At 45.4% G+C, this 17,804-nt stretch overlaps 1 protein-coding gene across 8 annotated transcripts in view; it reads right to left on the bottom strand.

Annotated features, from left to right (window-relative positions):
• Nucleotides 1-17,804, bottom strand: part of LOC121166752 (SH3 domain-containing kinase-binding protein 1-like) — a 187,424-nt gene that overhangs the window by 118,722 nt on the left and 50,898 nt on the right. For 4 of the 8 annotated variants that reach the window (XM_040996026.1, XM_040996028.1, XM_040996024.1 and 1 more), the window contains 2 exons: nucleotides 16,540-16,614; nucleotides 12,822-13,027 (listed from right to left, as the gene is read on the bottom strand). In XM_040996026.1, the coding sequence (XP_040851960.1) occupies nucleotides 12,822-13,027; nucleotides 16,540-16,614 (281 nt within the window). Of the gene's footprint in view, nucleotides 1-128; nucleotides 1,940-8,044; nucleotides 8,475-12,821; nucleotides 13,028-16,539; nucleotides 16,615-17,804 lie in introns of those variants that run through there. The other 4 variants (XM_040996027.1, XM_040996032.1, XM_040996029.1 and 1 more) reach the window with 3 other exon arrangements.

Raw genomic sequence — 17,804 nt, 5'->3', positions numbered from 1 at the left:
CCAGAGCTCCCCTCCCCGTGCTGGCACACATGTCACTTTAACCCACCCCTGAAAAGTGCTAGCAAATGGTTTAGAGAAGATCCAATAAGGGATGCTGATTGCATTTTAAAAAGTAAGAAAAGAAGTACCTCTTCTCCCATGATGCAGTCAGCCGCCTCTCCAGTTTGCAAAGGTCCCCACACTACCCTGGAGTCCTCCCACTTCCTTCAACAGCCAAAGGCACGGAGCCTGAGGACCCAGCCTAACCCTGAGTCATACTTGGGACCAAACGAGGAAGGCAGAGAACAAAGCTCACATTTGTTTATGGCTCGGGAAGCCAGGGCCGGTCCATGGCTTGGGTGGCTCCGCAAGACGTCCTCGCTCGCCCACGTCGTCCTGGCCACTGGAATGGAGGCTGCCTCCCGCAGGCCTCAGGTGTGACCACTGGACAAGGAGCACACTGACTGAGTGTTTGCTAACTTGGCAGGACCCAGTGATTCCTTGCGTGTAAAAACACCAGGAAGGAAAGGAAAGGAAAAACCCACTATCTTCCAACAGATCATATGACTGGTGAGGGAGATTCAGAATATGGTTTGTATATGAAATAGCAATCATGAAAATGCCTGTAGTGTAAAGAAATAAAATTAGCTGAACTGCACAAAGCTTACTCATTTAAAAAAAAAAGCGGGGGGAAAACAGCCGTGGCTTTATGGAAACCTTTCCCCTAGGAAAATCATAGCAATACGGCTGCCAAGTCATCGTTAGTATCCTAACAGGCTGTGATAAAGTACTTACCTAATCGTTTTTGTTTTTTCTCCCCTAAATGAGATACTTGTTTAGTCTCCGGTTCAATGAATTCAGAGTTAAAATCTCTAATGCCACAGGATTTGAGATCAGAACCCCAGTTGGGCCGTTTCCAGCTTATTTAGCTTTTCCTCACAACAACAAATGGGGCTAAAGGCACCATATTATGACAAATTCAGGACAACTGGACTCCAAGTTAACAGTAGCTGCATCTTACAGCATTGCTCATATAAACTCAGACCGTGATAACCTGCTTTAGTTATTTTCTGTGGTTAATATTTAAATGTCTTAATTAAAGTAACTCAGAAATCACTTTTTTATGAATCATGTGCAGTACATCTGGAGGGGCTTTGAATAAAATGTCCCAGTCTTCAAGGTACTTACAACCTGCTAGGATAAATAAGATATAGCTCTGCTAATATCATCATATGCAAAAACAATGTGGAAGCTGTCACAAGATGGGGAATAAACAACATGATACAAGTGCCACAGAACTAGCATTCTAAATTCAGACAACAGTTTAAAACAATCACCTCTTTACAGATGCAGTTAGGAGTGGGAGGAACAGACAAATCCTCATGGCATAGGGATGCCAAATAATGCATGTGGCTAATACCCTCCCCAGGAGGTCAAGGGTAAGTTCCTTCTCCGTTAGGGTGGAGCATACAGAGTGGCCTCTTCCCAAAGAGTCAAGTATAGAACAGGGAAAATACACAAGAGCTGTGCAGTAAAGAAACCCAATACTGCCTGAGCCCAGGGAACAGCGGAACTGTCAGTAGTGTAAGCCTCTCACATTATGTAACCCTGTCACGGATGAGAACACATGTTTTCCTCCTAAAAACTTATCACTTAAGTCAAATCACGAGACAGAATCCAGTAAAACGACTGTTTATCAACATCCTACAAAACTCAAAGTGGCCATGGCCATTAAAAACAAGTTTAGGCAGGCATTTGGTGCTGCAGTAAGGACAACAGGGAAACTCACATGCCATTCAGAGCTCCTGGGTCCCAGTCCCAGTACCACTTCTGATTCCAGCTTTCTGCTAATGGACACCCAGGGGGGCAGCAAATGGTGGCCAAAGTGCTTAGGTCCATGCATCCATGTGCAGCTCCAAGCTCGTGGCTTTGGCTTGACTCCGCCCTGGTTGATGCAGGCACCTTTCCCTTCTCTCTCCATATATGTATGTATGTGTGTGTCTGTCTCAGCCTCCCTGACTTTCAATAAAGTGAAAACAAATAAAATTTAAGATGGAAAAATCAAGTCAGAGAAGCAAGAGAGGCAGAAGGGGGTGGAAAACCAAATGCCAGATAGCATCCTGGATGGTAGCCTGAAATAGAAAAACTAAGAAAATGTGAATAAGATGTGACTATTATTTCATGATGATATATTGATACTAGCTCATTAATTATGACAGCTGTACCATATTAATGTAAGATGTTAAAAATAGAGGAAACAGGACATAAAGTACGTAGAAATGCTTACGCCATCACAATGTGCCTGGAAATCCAGAAATATTCTAAAACAATGTTAATTAAAAACTACAAAGATGGACCCAGCGGCGTGGCCTAGCAGCTAAAGTTCTTGCCTTACACGCGCCGGGATCCCATATGGCTGCTGGTTCTAATCCTGGCAGCTCCACTTCCCATCCAGCTCCCTGCCTGTGGCCTGGGAAAGCAGTCAAGGACGGCCCAAAGACTTGGGACCCTGCACCCGCGTGGGAGACCTGGAAGAAGCTCCTGGCTCCTGGCTTTGGATTGGTGCAGCACCAGCTGTTGTGGCCACTTGGGCAGTGAATCATCGGACAAAAGATCTTCCTCTCTGTCTCTCCTCCTCTCTGTGTATCTGACTTTGCACTAAAAACAAAACAAAATAAAATAAAATAAAATAAATCTTTAAATAAAAAACTGCAACTGGATCGCAAATTTGCCTCTATATGTTTAGCCTATCTATCAACAAATATAGTAGAAAGCTGACTCCTAGCTTTTTAATTCTCAAAGACAAATTTTCCTTGAAAGGAAACTTGGCTCTTCTTTCAGTTCTGCTGCCAACAAAGGCAACAGCGGCCTAGCCTGAAGAGCATGCGTGAGGTGGGCCCATCTGCCCCTTTCCAGGAGCTACTAGAAGTTCCTGGTGCCTGGCCAATTAGTCGTCAACCACAAAGCCCTGGGGCTGGCAACTCTCCCGGCTACTTCCTCTCCCATCTCCTTCCTCTCCCATCTCCATTCCACATTCCCTGGAATCTCCCGGTTATCTCCCTCACACACAAACCTGCCTGTGTCATTGCCCAGCTGAGCTCATCGAGCAGCTTGCTATCCCATAAAGCAGAGCTGTAAGCGGCAGGCCACTTCCTACAGGAAAGGGCATTAACATCTCCTCCAGCTGCCCACCTTCACTGCTTCCAGTAGCCCACATGGCCAAAACAGCCTCCACCGCTCCCACACAGCCCCCTCCCTGTTCACACACACGCTGCCAGGACCAGCAATCCCCACATCGGACTTCTGTGTGCTCTCCTCCCACCCCAGCATGTTTTAACACTGCCCAACACTCTTTCCCTGGAAACGATCTCCAGGATACTCCAACCACTCCTTCTCAATCTCCAGGAAAGTTAGAAGCTCCCTTCTCTATTCTCATTGATGCTTTGCTATTTCTTGTCTCTTGCATTACAATGATTTTCCTACATACCCACTTTGACTCGGGCACAATCCAAAGCATTAAGTGAGAGCTCTGGGTCTCACAGCTGTTGCACAGTATGAGCTGGGGAGATGCTAACTTTTCCAATCTGATGAACTGCACCAGATCCATCCCATTGCAAATAAATCACCTTCTAGGCAAAAGTTTGTTTTCATTGTACACATGCAACCTACAGCATGGTGTCAGTTCCTTTCCGAACAAATAACCACCCCTTATGTTATCTATACAGAAATACAAAGCTATCACTGCAGATCCTTAAGACATTCAATAAAGTCCAGTGAATCAATGCATCATCTAATTAAGGAACAAATGCAAGATGAATCTTCAGAAAACAAGCAGATGCCAAACAGATGAGTCTTACTTTATAGTTCTAACAAGATTAGGACAGGACACTATCTTCATTCACCTAGTTCACAAACATTTATTGAAGGTCAACTACAGCTTAACAACTACCATCAATATAATGATGACCAACACAGACTAGGTCTCAACTTAGGGGACTTCTTCCTAGCAGATGACATTTGAGGTCATGGAAAACAAAGAGCCATTGCTGAAACAGCAAACTTGACTTACACTCCTTGGAGTGTGAAATTCTCCATAGTGAAGTACTGAACAGATCCTGGAAGCGGAAGCACCATACTTGGGCACCCTTGCTATCCTAATGACAAGGATCCCATGACAGCAACCACCTGCTATAGTTTGAATATCTGTCCCTAGAAGTTGGGGATTTGACCCTCAAAGTCTTAGTCAATGGTTCTAAAAGGGTGAAAATGCAACTGAGCTCTCATGTTCACAAGCAGCCTCTTTGAGAAGTGATGGAGTGGAATTGGAGCACTAGGGTGAAGGCCCCACGATTGAATCCTGTTGGCCTTATATGAGACATACACACAGGCTGCCTACCTTTTCCTATGTGATGCTCTGCACTACCTTGGCAGGAAACCAGCAAGAAGTGCATCAACAGCAACCAAAGGAACAGTGGCACAGAAATCTTGGAATTGAACCTTCAGAACCGTGAGCTGAGATAACCCTTTTCTCTTTATAAAGGTAACTGCCCCAGGTGTTTCATTGTAGTGACAAAAACCTGACAGATACACTAACATTACCCAAGTGATTATTATATATCAAGCACTTTTCTAACAATTCAATATGTTATTTAATCCTCACAATAATCCTGTGGGGGCAGAGCTTCTTATTATTCTAATTTTACAGGTCAGAAGCTTATAGCATCAAGTGGTGAAGCAATTTGTCCCACCAAGAGGTAGTACCAGAATTTGAACTTGGGCTCTCTGGCCTCCATACTTAAAAACCACTATATAAGTAAAAACTATGATATCATCTTCCAGTAACATGAGTCTTGGCAATGACACAGCTGCCACTAAATATTTATTAAAAAGTAGGGGATGGTGCAGGTAATCCTTCACTTTGCAAGTGCTGGTGTCCGACACGGGCACTGGTTCATGTCCCAGCTGCTCCACTTCCCACCCAGCTCCCTGCTTGAGGCCTGGGAAAGCAGGGAATAAATGCTCCAAAGTCTTGGGCCCCTCCACCCATGTGGGAGACCTGAATGATGCTCCTGGCTGCTGGTTTCAGATCAGCTCACCTCCAGCAACTGTGGCCATTTGGGGAATAAACCAGCAGACGGGAGATCTTTCTCTATTTCCCCTTTTCTCTGTAGACCTCTTCCTTTCCAATAAAAGTAAAGAAATATTTTTTAGAAAAAGGAAGAAGGTATACTAGACTCATTTTTAAATGATTTATTTATTTTCACTTGCAAAGTCAGATATACAGAGAGGAAGAGAAACAGAGAGGAAGATCTTTTGTCCGATGATTCACTCCCCAAGTGGCCACAACAGCTGGTGCTGCACCAATCCAAAGCCAGGAGCCAGGAGCTTCTTGCAGGTCTCCCACATGGGTACAGGGTCCCAAGGCTTTGGGCCATCCTCCACTGCTTTCCCAGGTCACAAGCAGGGAGCTGGATGGGAAGCGGGGCTGCCGGGATTAGCCAGGATGGGAAGCGGGGCTGCCGGGATTAGAACCGGCACCTATATGGGATCCCGACACATACAAGTCAAGGATTTTAACCACTAGGCTACCGCACTGGGCCCAGATAGTCTAGATTGTTACATACATACATACATACATACACACACACACATACACATTTAAAGCTTTATCATACATGTAATGATTTCTATGTATTTAACCATTTATACTTAGATTGATGTTATAGTATACCAGCTCACAACACTGGAATTGCATATCAGAGTACTGGCTGAAGTCCTGGCTACTCTGCTTCTAATCCAGATCCATGCCAATGTGCCTGGGAAGGCAACAGACAACGGCCTGAGTATTTGGGTCCCTTTCACCCATGTTGGAAACCAAGATGCAGCTTTTGATTCTAGAGTCATTTCGGGAGTAAGCCAGCAAATGAAAAGATTCCTTACCTCCCCCATCGCCCTGCCTTGGGCAACAGTGAGAGAGACAGTCAGAGAGAGAGAGGGAGGTGGGGGTAGGGGGAGAGAGAAAGAGAATGAGAATGTATCTTCAACCTGCTGGTTCACCCCACAAATGGCTGCAATAGCGAGGTCTGGAAAGTCTATGCTGATGTCCCACATGAGTAGCAGGGGCTCAAGTGTCCGGGTCACCTCCTACCTTCCCAGGCACATCAGCAGGGACCAGAGGTGGGACAGCCAGGTGTCATGGACAGCAGTGTAACCCACTGTATTATAAATGCTACCCTGAGGCTATTATATATGTTATGGAGAACCAAAGGACAGATGCTTGAGGGCTCCAAATATGAAATAAGAAGATGGAAATGGTAATTACTGTGATTGCTATCAATTGTATAAATGACTTTAAATACCACCCAGTATACCATTAATACACATAAATACTACATGTTAATCCAAACATGTAGGAACCTCTTACGGAATATTAAAAACATGAATGACTGAAAACCAGAAAGTGCACTAGAGTGAGTGTTTTAGGACATATAAGGGCACTTCAAAACATTGTTGGGAGCAGGTGTTTAGCCTAGTGGTTAAAACAGTACACTGGGATGCCTGGATCCCATGTTAGTATACCTGGGTCTGAATCCCAACTCCACTCTTGATTCTAGCCTCCAGCTAACGTGTAGCCTAGCAAGTAGCAGGTGATGGTTCAAGTGGTTTGATCCTTGTAACACACAGAGAAGAACCAGAATAAGTTCCCTGTTCTTGGCTTTAGCTAAGCCCACCTTGGTCAATGCAGGTATCTGCAATGTAAACCACCAGATGCAAACGTGCACTCTCTCTCTTTCTCTCTCTCTCTATCTCCCCACCCACTCTTTCTACCTTAACAATAGCTTTTAAGTTCATAGAAATGAACTAAAAACTAAGTTTGTTTTGGTATAAAGTTTTTGAAATTTATGTACTATATTTTCCATGAACATTTTGAAGATTCTCTCATATGCATGGATTTCAAATTTTTATGAATCAAAATACATTTATCTTTGAATTATACTTTCTAGGAACTTTGTGATGGGCCTTTGAATATGCTAAATATGCATGAAATAGTAAAGGACACCCAGTCTGCCACAGAGTCACCCTCGGATACTGCTACTGTTCCTATTTCCCTTTCCTAACAATCTCTGACTTTTACACGAAGATCATCTGCAGTGAGAAAAACCGAAATCTGAAAATTCCAAACATCTCATTCAGCGCAGGCAGTCTTTTTTCTTCTGCTTATAAAAAAACAACGTATTTTGCCACAGCTCAAAAATGTACACAACCCTGCCTTACCCCAAGTGGGGTACATTCACTGCTCTAGAGCAGCCAGATCATCTCACGACAAGCTCTCAACCCAGCTGTATTTTGGTGATCCAAGTACACGCACCTGTTCCTGGAGATACACAGTTTATCCCCAGTGTTCAAAGAACTGGTAACGCAGCTCTTCCATTTGTAAAAACTAAGAAAACTTGGTACATTTATAAACCTTCATTGCTTCTGAGTCCTTTGGCTAAGACTAAATGTAGAGGTTTACATGCTTTAATTTTATGTAAGTACATAGTTTGGATGATTTTATTTGCTAGAAAAAATAGGCTGAAATATGTATGAAAACAGTAAGCTTTTCTTACTGCAATTTGGCTAATGAAAAAATTAATTAGTGACACATTTCTATACAATTTTAATTCTCCCATAAATAATAGCTGATGTGATAAAGGCATTATATTGGGTGACTCATTCTCTAAATAAGTTCAAGTTGATGAGAGCTGAGAAATAGAGACTGACCAGAAGTCGCTACCAGAAATCAGCTAAGACAAGACCACAGCAAAGGAGCTCCTTGAAGGATTTGTTTTTGCAGGGAACTCAGTAGAGTAAACCACAAAACTGGCAAGCCATAAAGCATTCAGATACCTTGTCTAACCAGTGAGAAGAAAAAAGACTATTTTTCTCCACAAAGGTGATCAAGACTGCTGGTGGCTGGAGAGCCTGGGTACTGATGAACTGGCACTAAAAAGTTGGAATTATTCCACATGAAGTTGTGGACTGTAGGCTTAGGGACTGAATAGAGTACAAGTAATTTACCTACCTTATGTATATAACAACAAACACTCCTTTCCTTAACTTGTTGCTCCACAGTGCCCATCTAGTGACTCCTAAGAAGGGAAAGAGCCAGAAAAACAGAGCCAGGCTCGAGTCACTGAGAAATGGCCTGTTGAGAAAATGTCCCCTGGAGTCCACAAGTGAGAGCCACAAATACCAGCTGTACTCATGAGAATAAGGGCCTGTCTGCTGCCTTCTTGTTTGTCTTCTCCCGTCTCACACTCTAGACTAATGCCTCCCAAAACTCCAGCTCCAATTCTCTCCCCATTGCTACACTGACGTACCCACCTGTCTTCTAGATGCCTCCACTTTAAATTCCTGTAAGTATCCTGAACACAGCTAAGCTAACCTATTATCTTCCTTCCTAGCTACTTTCCTGCTTTGGTGGTTTTTTTTCCTCCTTTCAACTTTTACAGTGACATAATTTAAATTTTCTTTATACCTTAATCCTCCACTAAATAAAGAATTTAAGAAGTTGGAGCCAGCATGGTGGCATAGGAAGTAAATTTCCCACCAGCAGCCACAACATCACCTATGAAAGTTGGTTCAAGGGCTGGCTGCTCCACTTCCAATGCAGCTCCCTGCTAATGGCCTGGAAAAGCAGCAGAAGATGGTTCAAGCTCTTGGGCCCCTGTACCGTGTGGGGGATCCCAAGGAGGCTCCTGGCTCCTGGGCTCAGACTGGTCCCACTCTGGCCATTGCAGCCATTTGGGGAGTAAACCAGAAGATGGAAGGTCTCTCCTTTTCCCTCTCTCTTTTAAGAATAAATAAACTTTTTTTAAAAAAAATTATAAGTAGTAAGTGGGAAAAACCCACTGTTAAGAACATAGACAAGGAATAGAAACAATAATCAAAGCTCAAAATGTAAATTTCTCTCATACACAATACTTTTTTACACTACATTAGTTACCACAAATCTTATATTTATCTTTTTGCACTGAAGCACATTTATGTCAATAAATATAATGTTCTTCAGTTGCATCCATTTTGTTGCAAAAGGCAAGATTTCATTCTTTTTCATGAATGACTGGTATCCCACAATTTCTTTATCTAGTCATCAGTCAATGGCCATGTGAGTTGGTCCCCTATCTTAGCTACTATCAGTTAAGCTGCAATTAACATGGGGGAACAGAAAACTCTTTCACGTGGGGCTTTCCCTGCCTCTGGGAAAACTCCCAGGAGTGGAATGATTACTTTCCTGTCTCTCTTCGGCTGTCGGAGGGATTGCCCTACTGTCTCCCGTAATATTTGTGCAACTTTACTTTCCCGCCAATGGTTTATTAGGGCACCTTCCCCCCACATCTTGAATAGTGTTTGTGATTTTCCTTTCGCCATTCTAAACTGGGGTACGGTTTTCATTTGCAATTCCCTGACGGCTAGTGATCCTAAACATCTTTTCTTTATCCTTTGGCCAGGATCCAGAAGCACGTGTTAGATGGGGCTAGGGAGCTCTGGCCAGCACTTGGGAGCAGAGCCACAGCTAGCTGTCTCTTCGGGAGGGAAGCAGGTATATCAGTGTCGGCTGGTGCAATCAGTCTCATCCTTCTCTGCCAAGGTGAACCAACTGCCCAGGGCGAGTGTCCTGCTCCAAGCAGGTGAGTACTCCTTAGCCAGAGTGAGAAAGCCATCGGCATTCTGGGGGCCTAGAGCGTCTGAAGGTAGATATGGGGACTGCGCGAAGATGCGGTCCCAACCCTGGTCTGGCCCAGCCCTGCTAGCTCTGAGCTCCTCTCCAAGGCTGCTGGTTGGTGCTCCGCCTTGGCAAACCACACCCAGGAGCCTGGGACAGGGAGCGGAGGAGTACTTCCCAAGCCTAAGGGAGCAGCCTGCTCCATGCTGCCCCTCCAAGCCACACTCGCAGTGGCGACCACAACCTCCTCTTTTAGAGAAAAGCATCAGGCTATGCACAGGCCACAGAAGCTTCTACTTGCCTCCTTAAGATGGTGCTTCCTCCATTATTTGCTGCACACCATGATAGGTGTGGGATGGGAGCCATGTGCTGTTCTTTCACAGGGTTAGGTGGGTACCTGGTTCCCCACCATCATTCGCGGCCAGACTCAAAGTCTGAGGACTGCAGGGGGTCCTGCCTCAGGCAATAGGACTGGACAATATGATCAATGTCACTCCAAGAAGTTGGTGTCCTCTCCAGTCACCTGCTGGGGGAACTGCCCCACCTCCAATGCTTCCTAATCAGGGTTTAAAATGGCCATTATCCAAGCTGCTTAAATCAGCGGCCCAAGGCATCACCTTGAAGACTTCTTTCTGCTCCACATATTACCTGGCTTCTTGATTCTACCTTCGAAACTTCTCCCCATGCCAGTCGTTTCCCTCTGATGCTTCAACCCATTAGACAGAACATCCTCAATCTGATGCTTCCTTCCCTGTAAAGGGAGTTCAAATGGACAATACCCAGACCTAAGTGCATACTCTGTCCCTTTATTCCCTCTCTGGGCTGGGGAAGCATCTTATGTGACTGGTGGATTTCAGTGCATTTTCCTCCTTGTGCAAGTTGTCTTCTCTGCTGTTCTTCCAGGGCACAGGAGCCTGGGCTAACCCAGCACTGCTGTGCTGGGAGAGGGGACTCTGGCATGCTGGGGGATCAGTGTGCAATGTGCAAACATCTGGCCCCCGCATGAACCTGCAGCCTCCAACTATGCCTTCCTCAGTAACAACACTGCACAGAGAGCTGCACAATTGATGACATGTCACAAAGGGAAATAAGAACTACAGAAGCAGAGGAATATACCATGTAGGTGAGAAATATCAATTTAGTCAAAGGTATCGACATAGTCAATGCAAACCCAAGAAAAACTCCCAGAGCTTTCTCTCTTATGATTTCTTTCATTCCAGTGTACTTAAATAAAGATAAAGGCAGTATAGATTGGGTGCAAGGGCAAAAAGATCAGAATGGAGAGTTCAGAAAGAGATCAACACATACACAGCCACAGAAGTTAACAAAGGTGTTAGAGCCACGCGGGTGCAGGGTCCCAAGGCTTTGGGCCATCCTCTACTGCTTTCCCAGGCCACAGGCAGGGAGCTGGATGGGAAATGGAGCAGCCGGGATATGAACCAGTGTCCATCCCATAACACCAGCATTCCATACTGGAGTATCAGTTCCAGTCCCAGCTGCTCCATTTCTGATCCAGGACCCTGCTAACACTCGTAGGAAGGCACTGGAGGATGGCCCAGGTGTCTTGGCCCCTACCATCCATGCATGTTCTGTCTCTGGGCTTTAGCTGCCCCAGACTGGGCTGTTGCAGCAAATCAACAATGGAAGATCAGTGTCTGTCTCTAATTAACTACATCTTTAAAAACTCAATTATCATTGGCAGCTAAGACAAATGAACACACAGGAGGTTTGCCTACACAAAGAAAAATGATCAAGAATCATAAAACATACAAAGGAATCAATTATATGCTGAGACAATGGTCATGCTTATCTCCACCAGCTGAATAAAATGAAGCCAAACCGTATCCGCTGTTCCTTCCCCAAATGGGGAGCAAGGCTTTTCCGTAAATATCGCCAGGAATTTGGAGGCAGCCACGTGAAACACAAGCGAGTCTGCAAGCCAGTGCACCAACTAGCTAACTCTCACATTCTGAGAGATAACCTGCATCGATGTCTAAAACGAACAATGCTGACCCGCACAAGTTTCAACAGAAGCAGAGTATAAGTGACTCGGGCATTTGTTGCTAGTTTTCTGCCCTTTCTGCCTTATTCATCTCTATGGGGACTGAGTGCTCAAAAAGCTGCCCTTTCAGAATTTGTTTCTAATGAGCATGACACTGGGCTCAGTGGCTGGGGTGGGGGTGAAGGGCTACAGCTGCAGAAGATGATGCAAGCTTCCAAACTGCATCTCAGCCAACAATGGAAACACTCAGAAGCTACCAACAACCCACATTAGGGACGTTACCATTGTCCCATCCCCCAAGCCTGCTGGCACTAATATCCCAGCGACACTTGCACCAGTGAATCAAATTAATGAATGTCCCTTAAGCACAGTACGAGTGCAACTTACTAAAACTTGTAAATTTCCACAGTATTTATCAACTCCACAGCAAGGCTGTGATGCTTAGAAGTGTACCACAGTAGACGTCACAGGCAGCCACAGGCACCAGGGCCCAGGGTGTGTTGCTAGGGCAATGGCATACTCAGCAGCAACATGCTGGCTGCCTCTTGCCAAGCCAGAGCCAGAGGCAGAAGAAAACAGCCGCCTCCTGATGGGAGCCAGCCAGGGAGCCACAACAGAGGCCTCTCCATCAGTCACACAGGCAGAGGACTTCCAGCTGCAGGCTGCGATTGTCTCCAGCCAACTCAAATCACAGGAAGAACACTCCATCCTCTTGCTTTGCTGCAGTGACAAAGTTAATGCACCTGAGCGCCCAGCACATGGCACATGCACCGGGAGAAGAGCATGAGCCGGACCGGTGGCTATCAGAAGGCGCTACGCTCATGAGGCCGGGCAGGGCGTGTCTTAGGGAATGGGGACACAGAAGCCCTGACTCACTGGAACAGCCATCGAAGCAACAGTCCCTAGAGAGATCAGTAAGACAGGACGCAGCTAAGCCGAGCAAGAACCCTGTGGGGAAGCTTCTCCCACATGCAGGAAGAGCTCAAACTAAAAAGGGGCGAGGACCAGCAGCAAGCACGTGAGGCTGCCAAAACCTCCAAGAGGCCACGCAAGCTTCCTACGTGGAGACCAACCATGTCTTTGGAGATCTCCGATGCTGTATCAAAATAAAACAGGACCAGGCAAACCTACCTTTTCCACTGGCAGAAAGTCATTTTCTACTTCAATTGATCTCGGCCTCAGTTTGATTGGCTTGTCTTTGAAAATATCTCCAAAGCCCACTCCTTTAACTTTCTTGGGCTGGATAGCTGCAGTCGCTACCGTGCCATTGGCACCTTCTGACTTGGTGCTGCTCGAGTCACCCCCGTCGCTCTCGGAGCCTGTGGTTTCCCTTAGACCTGTGAAAATGGGGGATGGGGAGAGAAAGAACTCAGTGGTCAGCCAGTGCCCTGAGCAACTTCATCACCAGCCACGTGTGACCTTTCAGAATGTCACTGGGTACAGGATAACTTGCACTGGACATGTATATTGTCTTCAGTAAATGCTGAGTAGGGCTGGCTCTGGGATCTGTGTGTGTGTTTTCTTATCACCTTCCATCACCACCCTCAGCCTTTAATTTTAAGCAGACAATCAAAAACAACTTTGCAGAAAATCTAACCCCAAAGCAGATCTCTTTGCACACGAGAAATTTCACCCTCTTCAGCCACAGCCTGGTTGCAATCCCAGGCTGTTTTTGCTGTAACCTATGCAACAGCCGCCCTCCCACGCCCTCCCGCCTCCCTACCCAGTCAGTACCTTATACTGTACCTCCAATCTCTCTGACTCATGTCAATTAGCAATTAGCAATGAAAGGAGCATTTCCTAAAGGGAAACTGTAAAGCTAAAAGCCATTTAAACAAATTAGCAATTAAAGAAACCACACAAAATTATGACTGCCAAAGAATTAAATCTCTTTGGAGGGCTTCACAAGAAATAACTGCATGCAGACACATCTTTCTAGGAAATCAGTGAACCGAACTTAACATGAAGCCGATTTCACTCGCAAGGTCGTGGTGTTTGCTCAACAGGGAAAAGGAGCTGCCCTCCCGGAGGCCAGAGGGCCCACATTCTTTCTCCTTTAGCACCATCGTCTTCCCAAAGCTGAAGCCCACTGCCAGGAGCACTGCAGACATGCCCCTCTTCGTCTGACCTCTTGTGACATACGTGGGAAGGCACAAAATAGTTATCAGTGAGACAATACGGACACTGCACCTCCCTAGACTGCTGTATTCCCCGGGCTCTGTCCATCACAACCTTATAAGGAAGAGCCTACTGATGCTTAGTTAATTCAGGGTAGGCATTCACCCAATGATGGGGCATCAAAGGGTGGGATGCAAAGGAAAGTTTATGGAATATTAGATTGTGTCATTAAACCTGCCACTAAAAACCTCTAGATGCTGGGAGTAGTCCATGTCTCCGGATCATAAAGATGCCCCGATATGAAAGCATATTAATAAACTCTTCTCTAGAAGCTAATTGGGCATCATCTTCCCACAGGTGAAGCTTCCTCCTAAGCCCTAAGGAGGATATATCCAATAATTGCTCACATAACATGTCACAAAATGTTGAGGTCACCCAAATACAGAACTCTTAGGGCAGGAAGAAACTATTACATGAAAACACACAAAATACAGAAAGGTGATTATAAATTGCTGGCAAGATTCAAAGTCAACTCCTTAAACAATGGCTTCATTAGCTGTTGCTGCTGTTTTTCATGAAGCGGTATGTTTGAGCCAAAAGGGCAGGGGAGGAGGAAGCTCCCTGGGACACTCGTGAGCAGGAACAGAGGACAGAACAATGAGGCCCAGGCCACAGCCCGGGGGGTTGGCTGCAACCCACAGACCAGCACCTGCATGTGCAAACATGGGGAGCCCTGGGACTAGCTACCCAGCTGTGTATTTATCTGCTTATTGCTTTTGGTGACATCTCTGCTGGAGATACTCTTTTGGAACCTGAAAATCTGTCACTGTTCCATGAACATGTTCTCATTCTGCAGTATGGGGCCCTTTCTATGTGACAGGCGGCCTGTATATCCCTTTCTGGTTTGGGTAGAACCATTAGAGAGTAAAAGAAAGGTTAGTGGTAAAAAAAAAAAAAAAACCAACCACCCGCCCTCTTCCCACATGTGCAGCAGACCATCAGCATCACCAGGAAGCAGCAGGGCGAACGGGTCAGCTTTCCAAGTGGAGAGATTTGCAGGGTGGTTTTTCTATCATCCCCGTTAGCCAGAACCACAGGATTTTCCAGTACTGTCATCCTAACTTCCCAGAGCTTCTGGTTCTGGTGATTTGCTGCCTTTGGAGATGGTCTTAATAACATTGGATTAATCACTGGGAGGGAAATGCTATGCTCTATAAGGGTGGAGGTTGCATAGTCATTCAACCATACAACCATGACCTGGGAAGGAAATACACGGCAGATTGTTCTTCCAGAAACTCTGGAGGTCTGGTTCTATTGCTTGTAAGTATGAAAATTAAGTTTTTAAATACCTGCATTGGTGAAATAATTCAAAATATAGTTCCTGTTTTTTGGAGGGAAAGAAAGGTGACTTCATTTTCATGTGTCTTTGGTGTCGTATCTTTCAGTCATCAGTACCAATTATGCACATTATGCAGTAAAACATACCCACTTCATGTTCACCAAGCCAGGTGGCACTCTCAGGCAGTGCGGCCCAGCGTGTCAACCACAGCCTGGGCCAGTTCACGAAGGACTCATTACCACTATGCAGTGAGTAAGTGCAGAAATTGTGCATGTTTGGGAGCAACTTTAGCATTTGAGCAGTGTGCACTGGCAAGACATCTGGGCATGTGGCCAGGAGATCTAGCTAGGTGAACAGGACACAGACCCGTCCAGGCGCTGGCAAACTCCCATGGTAAGGCCAGAACACCACGTGTGGAGCACGTCCTATGCAGGAGGACCATGCATCTGTCCATGGTGGACTAGAAAGAAAACCATGAACAGAGACAGAAGCAGCGCAGTTCTGGTGCTCAGGTTGGAACCCTCTCTTTTATCACATTCACTGGGGCACATGTGCATATGAGCATGTGTGCATATGCACTCTAAGGTGGATGCATGTCTTCTAGGGGAGGAAAGCAAAGCCTCTGCAAATTTGTTTCCACCAGTCTTGCAACTGTCCACTTTGTTGTAATTTACCCTATTCTTCCAGCACAGATCTGTTCAGATCCATGAGTCACTTTTTTCTGCTTTTAATGTCACATACATGTGTAGTATATACCAAGTGGCTGAACTGCTCAAAGGCCATTATGAGATTAATGCATTCATCTCATTCATCTCCTTCAGCTCGACTTTTGACACAGCCTTATTTCACAACACAAAAGGCTGGCTGCACGTTGATGCTGCCCAGAGAAGTCTGCTGTGTGGTGATTAGCTGCATGAGCAAAGCAAAATTCCATTTCTGGCATGGACTTCCATGCCAAAATCTTATTTCTCTGGACCACGCAATGACAAAATGGCTTACTGATTTCCAGTGACCACTACAAAGAAAGCAATTACCACGAGAGGTGGATGTTTCTGTGGGAAGCCATCTCAGAGATACTGGCACAAATACATATGCCATACAAATGCTACTGCTCCCTTCCCTGCACGCATGGCTCATGCACGCATGTCACACGCATGATAGAGGCACAAAGCAAACAAGAAAGCAAAAGGGACTGATGGGGGGAAGGCTCCTGTAGCATACACCAAGGAGATGGCACTTATCTTGGGCAAAATAAGTCCATGTCCTTGGATCAGAAATTCACAAAGACACGTGGCATAAGCGCGAGCAGCTCAGGATAGGGCAGCTGCATCAAAAACCACCAGTTCCCAGATCTTATCTTCACAATCATCTCCTGCTGTTGAGGTCACTCACTGTAATAGCGTCTGTGGCCCTCCGTCTTTCCCGGTGCAGCTCGGTACAGAATTGTCCCTTCAAAGGTAGTCTTTCCTGACAGTGAATGAGAGAAGAGAAGGGGAGAGAAAAACAAGAGAGGGGGAAGGGGGAGCAAATGATGGCAAAAGAAGGAAGAGGAAGAGTCTTTAACTGAACTTGCCTTCAATGAGTCCACTGCAAGAACTTCATCCATAAAATCAATTAGAGACCATCAGGCAGAATTTAGGGAAGTTGCTGATTGAACCCAAAGTCCCCAAGCAGACACGATGGCACTGAGCACCCAGATTAGGGGCTGGCCTCTGCAACTGATGGGCATGCAGATTATGCCCAGTTAAAACCTGGAAGGCATTTATTTCAATGCTGTAACTCAAGAAAAGGAAAACCTCAATTAACCAAGGATTCACTCAACTGCACAGGGCAATCCTCTCATTGGAGGATCTGACCTAAACAGGATATGGATTCAGGACCATTGTTCTTTATCTGCTGGAGTCCCTAGGACCCTATATGATGAAAACTGATCTTCACACCCTCAAGATTCTAAGTAAGATACAGATTTCTCTGTCAAAGACTGGTCAGCTTCACTATATTTCAGCAAGTAAATGCACTAATATATACTAGAGAGGGAGTTTTACCAGTCAGGTTTGTAACCAACAGTAACATTTGTGCCAATGGAAGGAGTTTTCTCCTTGGTACCAAGGGTACCAGAAAACCCTATTTCCTGGAACATCTTAATTGAGGTTTTGCCTTATCAGTCATGAGACAGTGTTTGAGCATAAGGACACAGGACTCACCCCAGTATCAAAAGTCCAATTACCATTTTTTTCTTGATAGAAGTAGAGGCTGTCAATAACATGACACTGAGCACAAGGCTAAAGCCCAAATATCTCTGGAACCGTAAGTAAGTATACAGAATACACACATTGCCGAGTTTGAGTATGCTTACATCTACCCACCCACCAGTGGACACTCACATGCATCCATACACAGACTGTACAGAGAACATCAACAGTTGGTGAAATTATTTGTTAAAGGCAAACTCAATTAATATATACATTACTCCAAATTATCTAAGACATTGGTTCCACACTCAAACTGGAGACCAGTCATACAGCTTCCTAGTAAGTGCAACAGATGAAAACAGTGGGTACATTTATGGAGAGGGCAAGTGAGAGAGGACAGTGCAATGTGTCTCTTCTCAGCAGCACTCCACGTGCTAACAGGAAACCCAACACGAACACCATGTG

This window comes from Ochotona curzoniae, unplaced genomic scaffold (genome assembly GCF_017591425.1).
Source record: "Ochotona curzoniae isolate NIBS_2020 unplaced genomic scaffold, NIBS_Ocur_1.0 patch218, whole genome shotgun sequence".
In the NCBI taxonomy this organism is placed as follows: domain Eukaryota; kingdom Metazoa; phylum Chordata; class Mammalia; order Lagomorpha; family Ochotonidae; genus Ochotona; species Ochotona curzoniae.
This window is presented reverse-complemented; position numbering and strand designations above follow the sequence as displayed.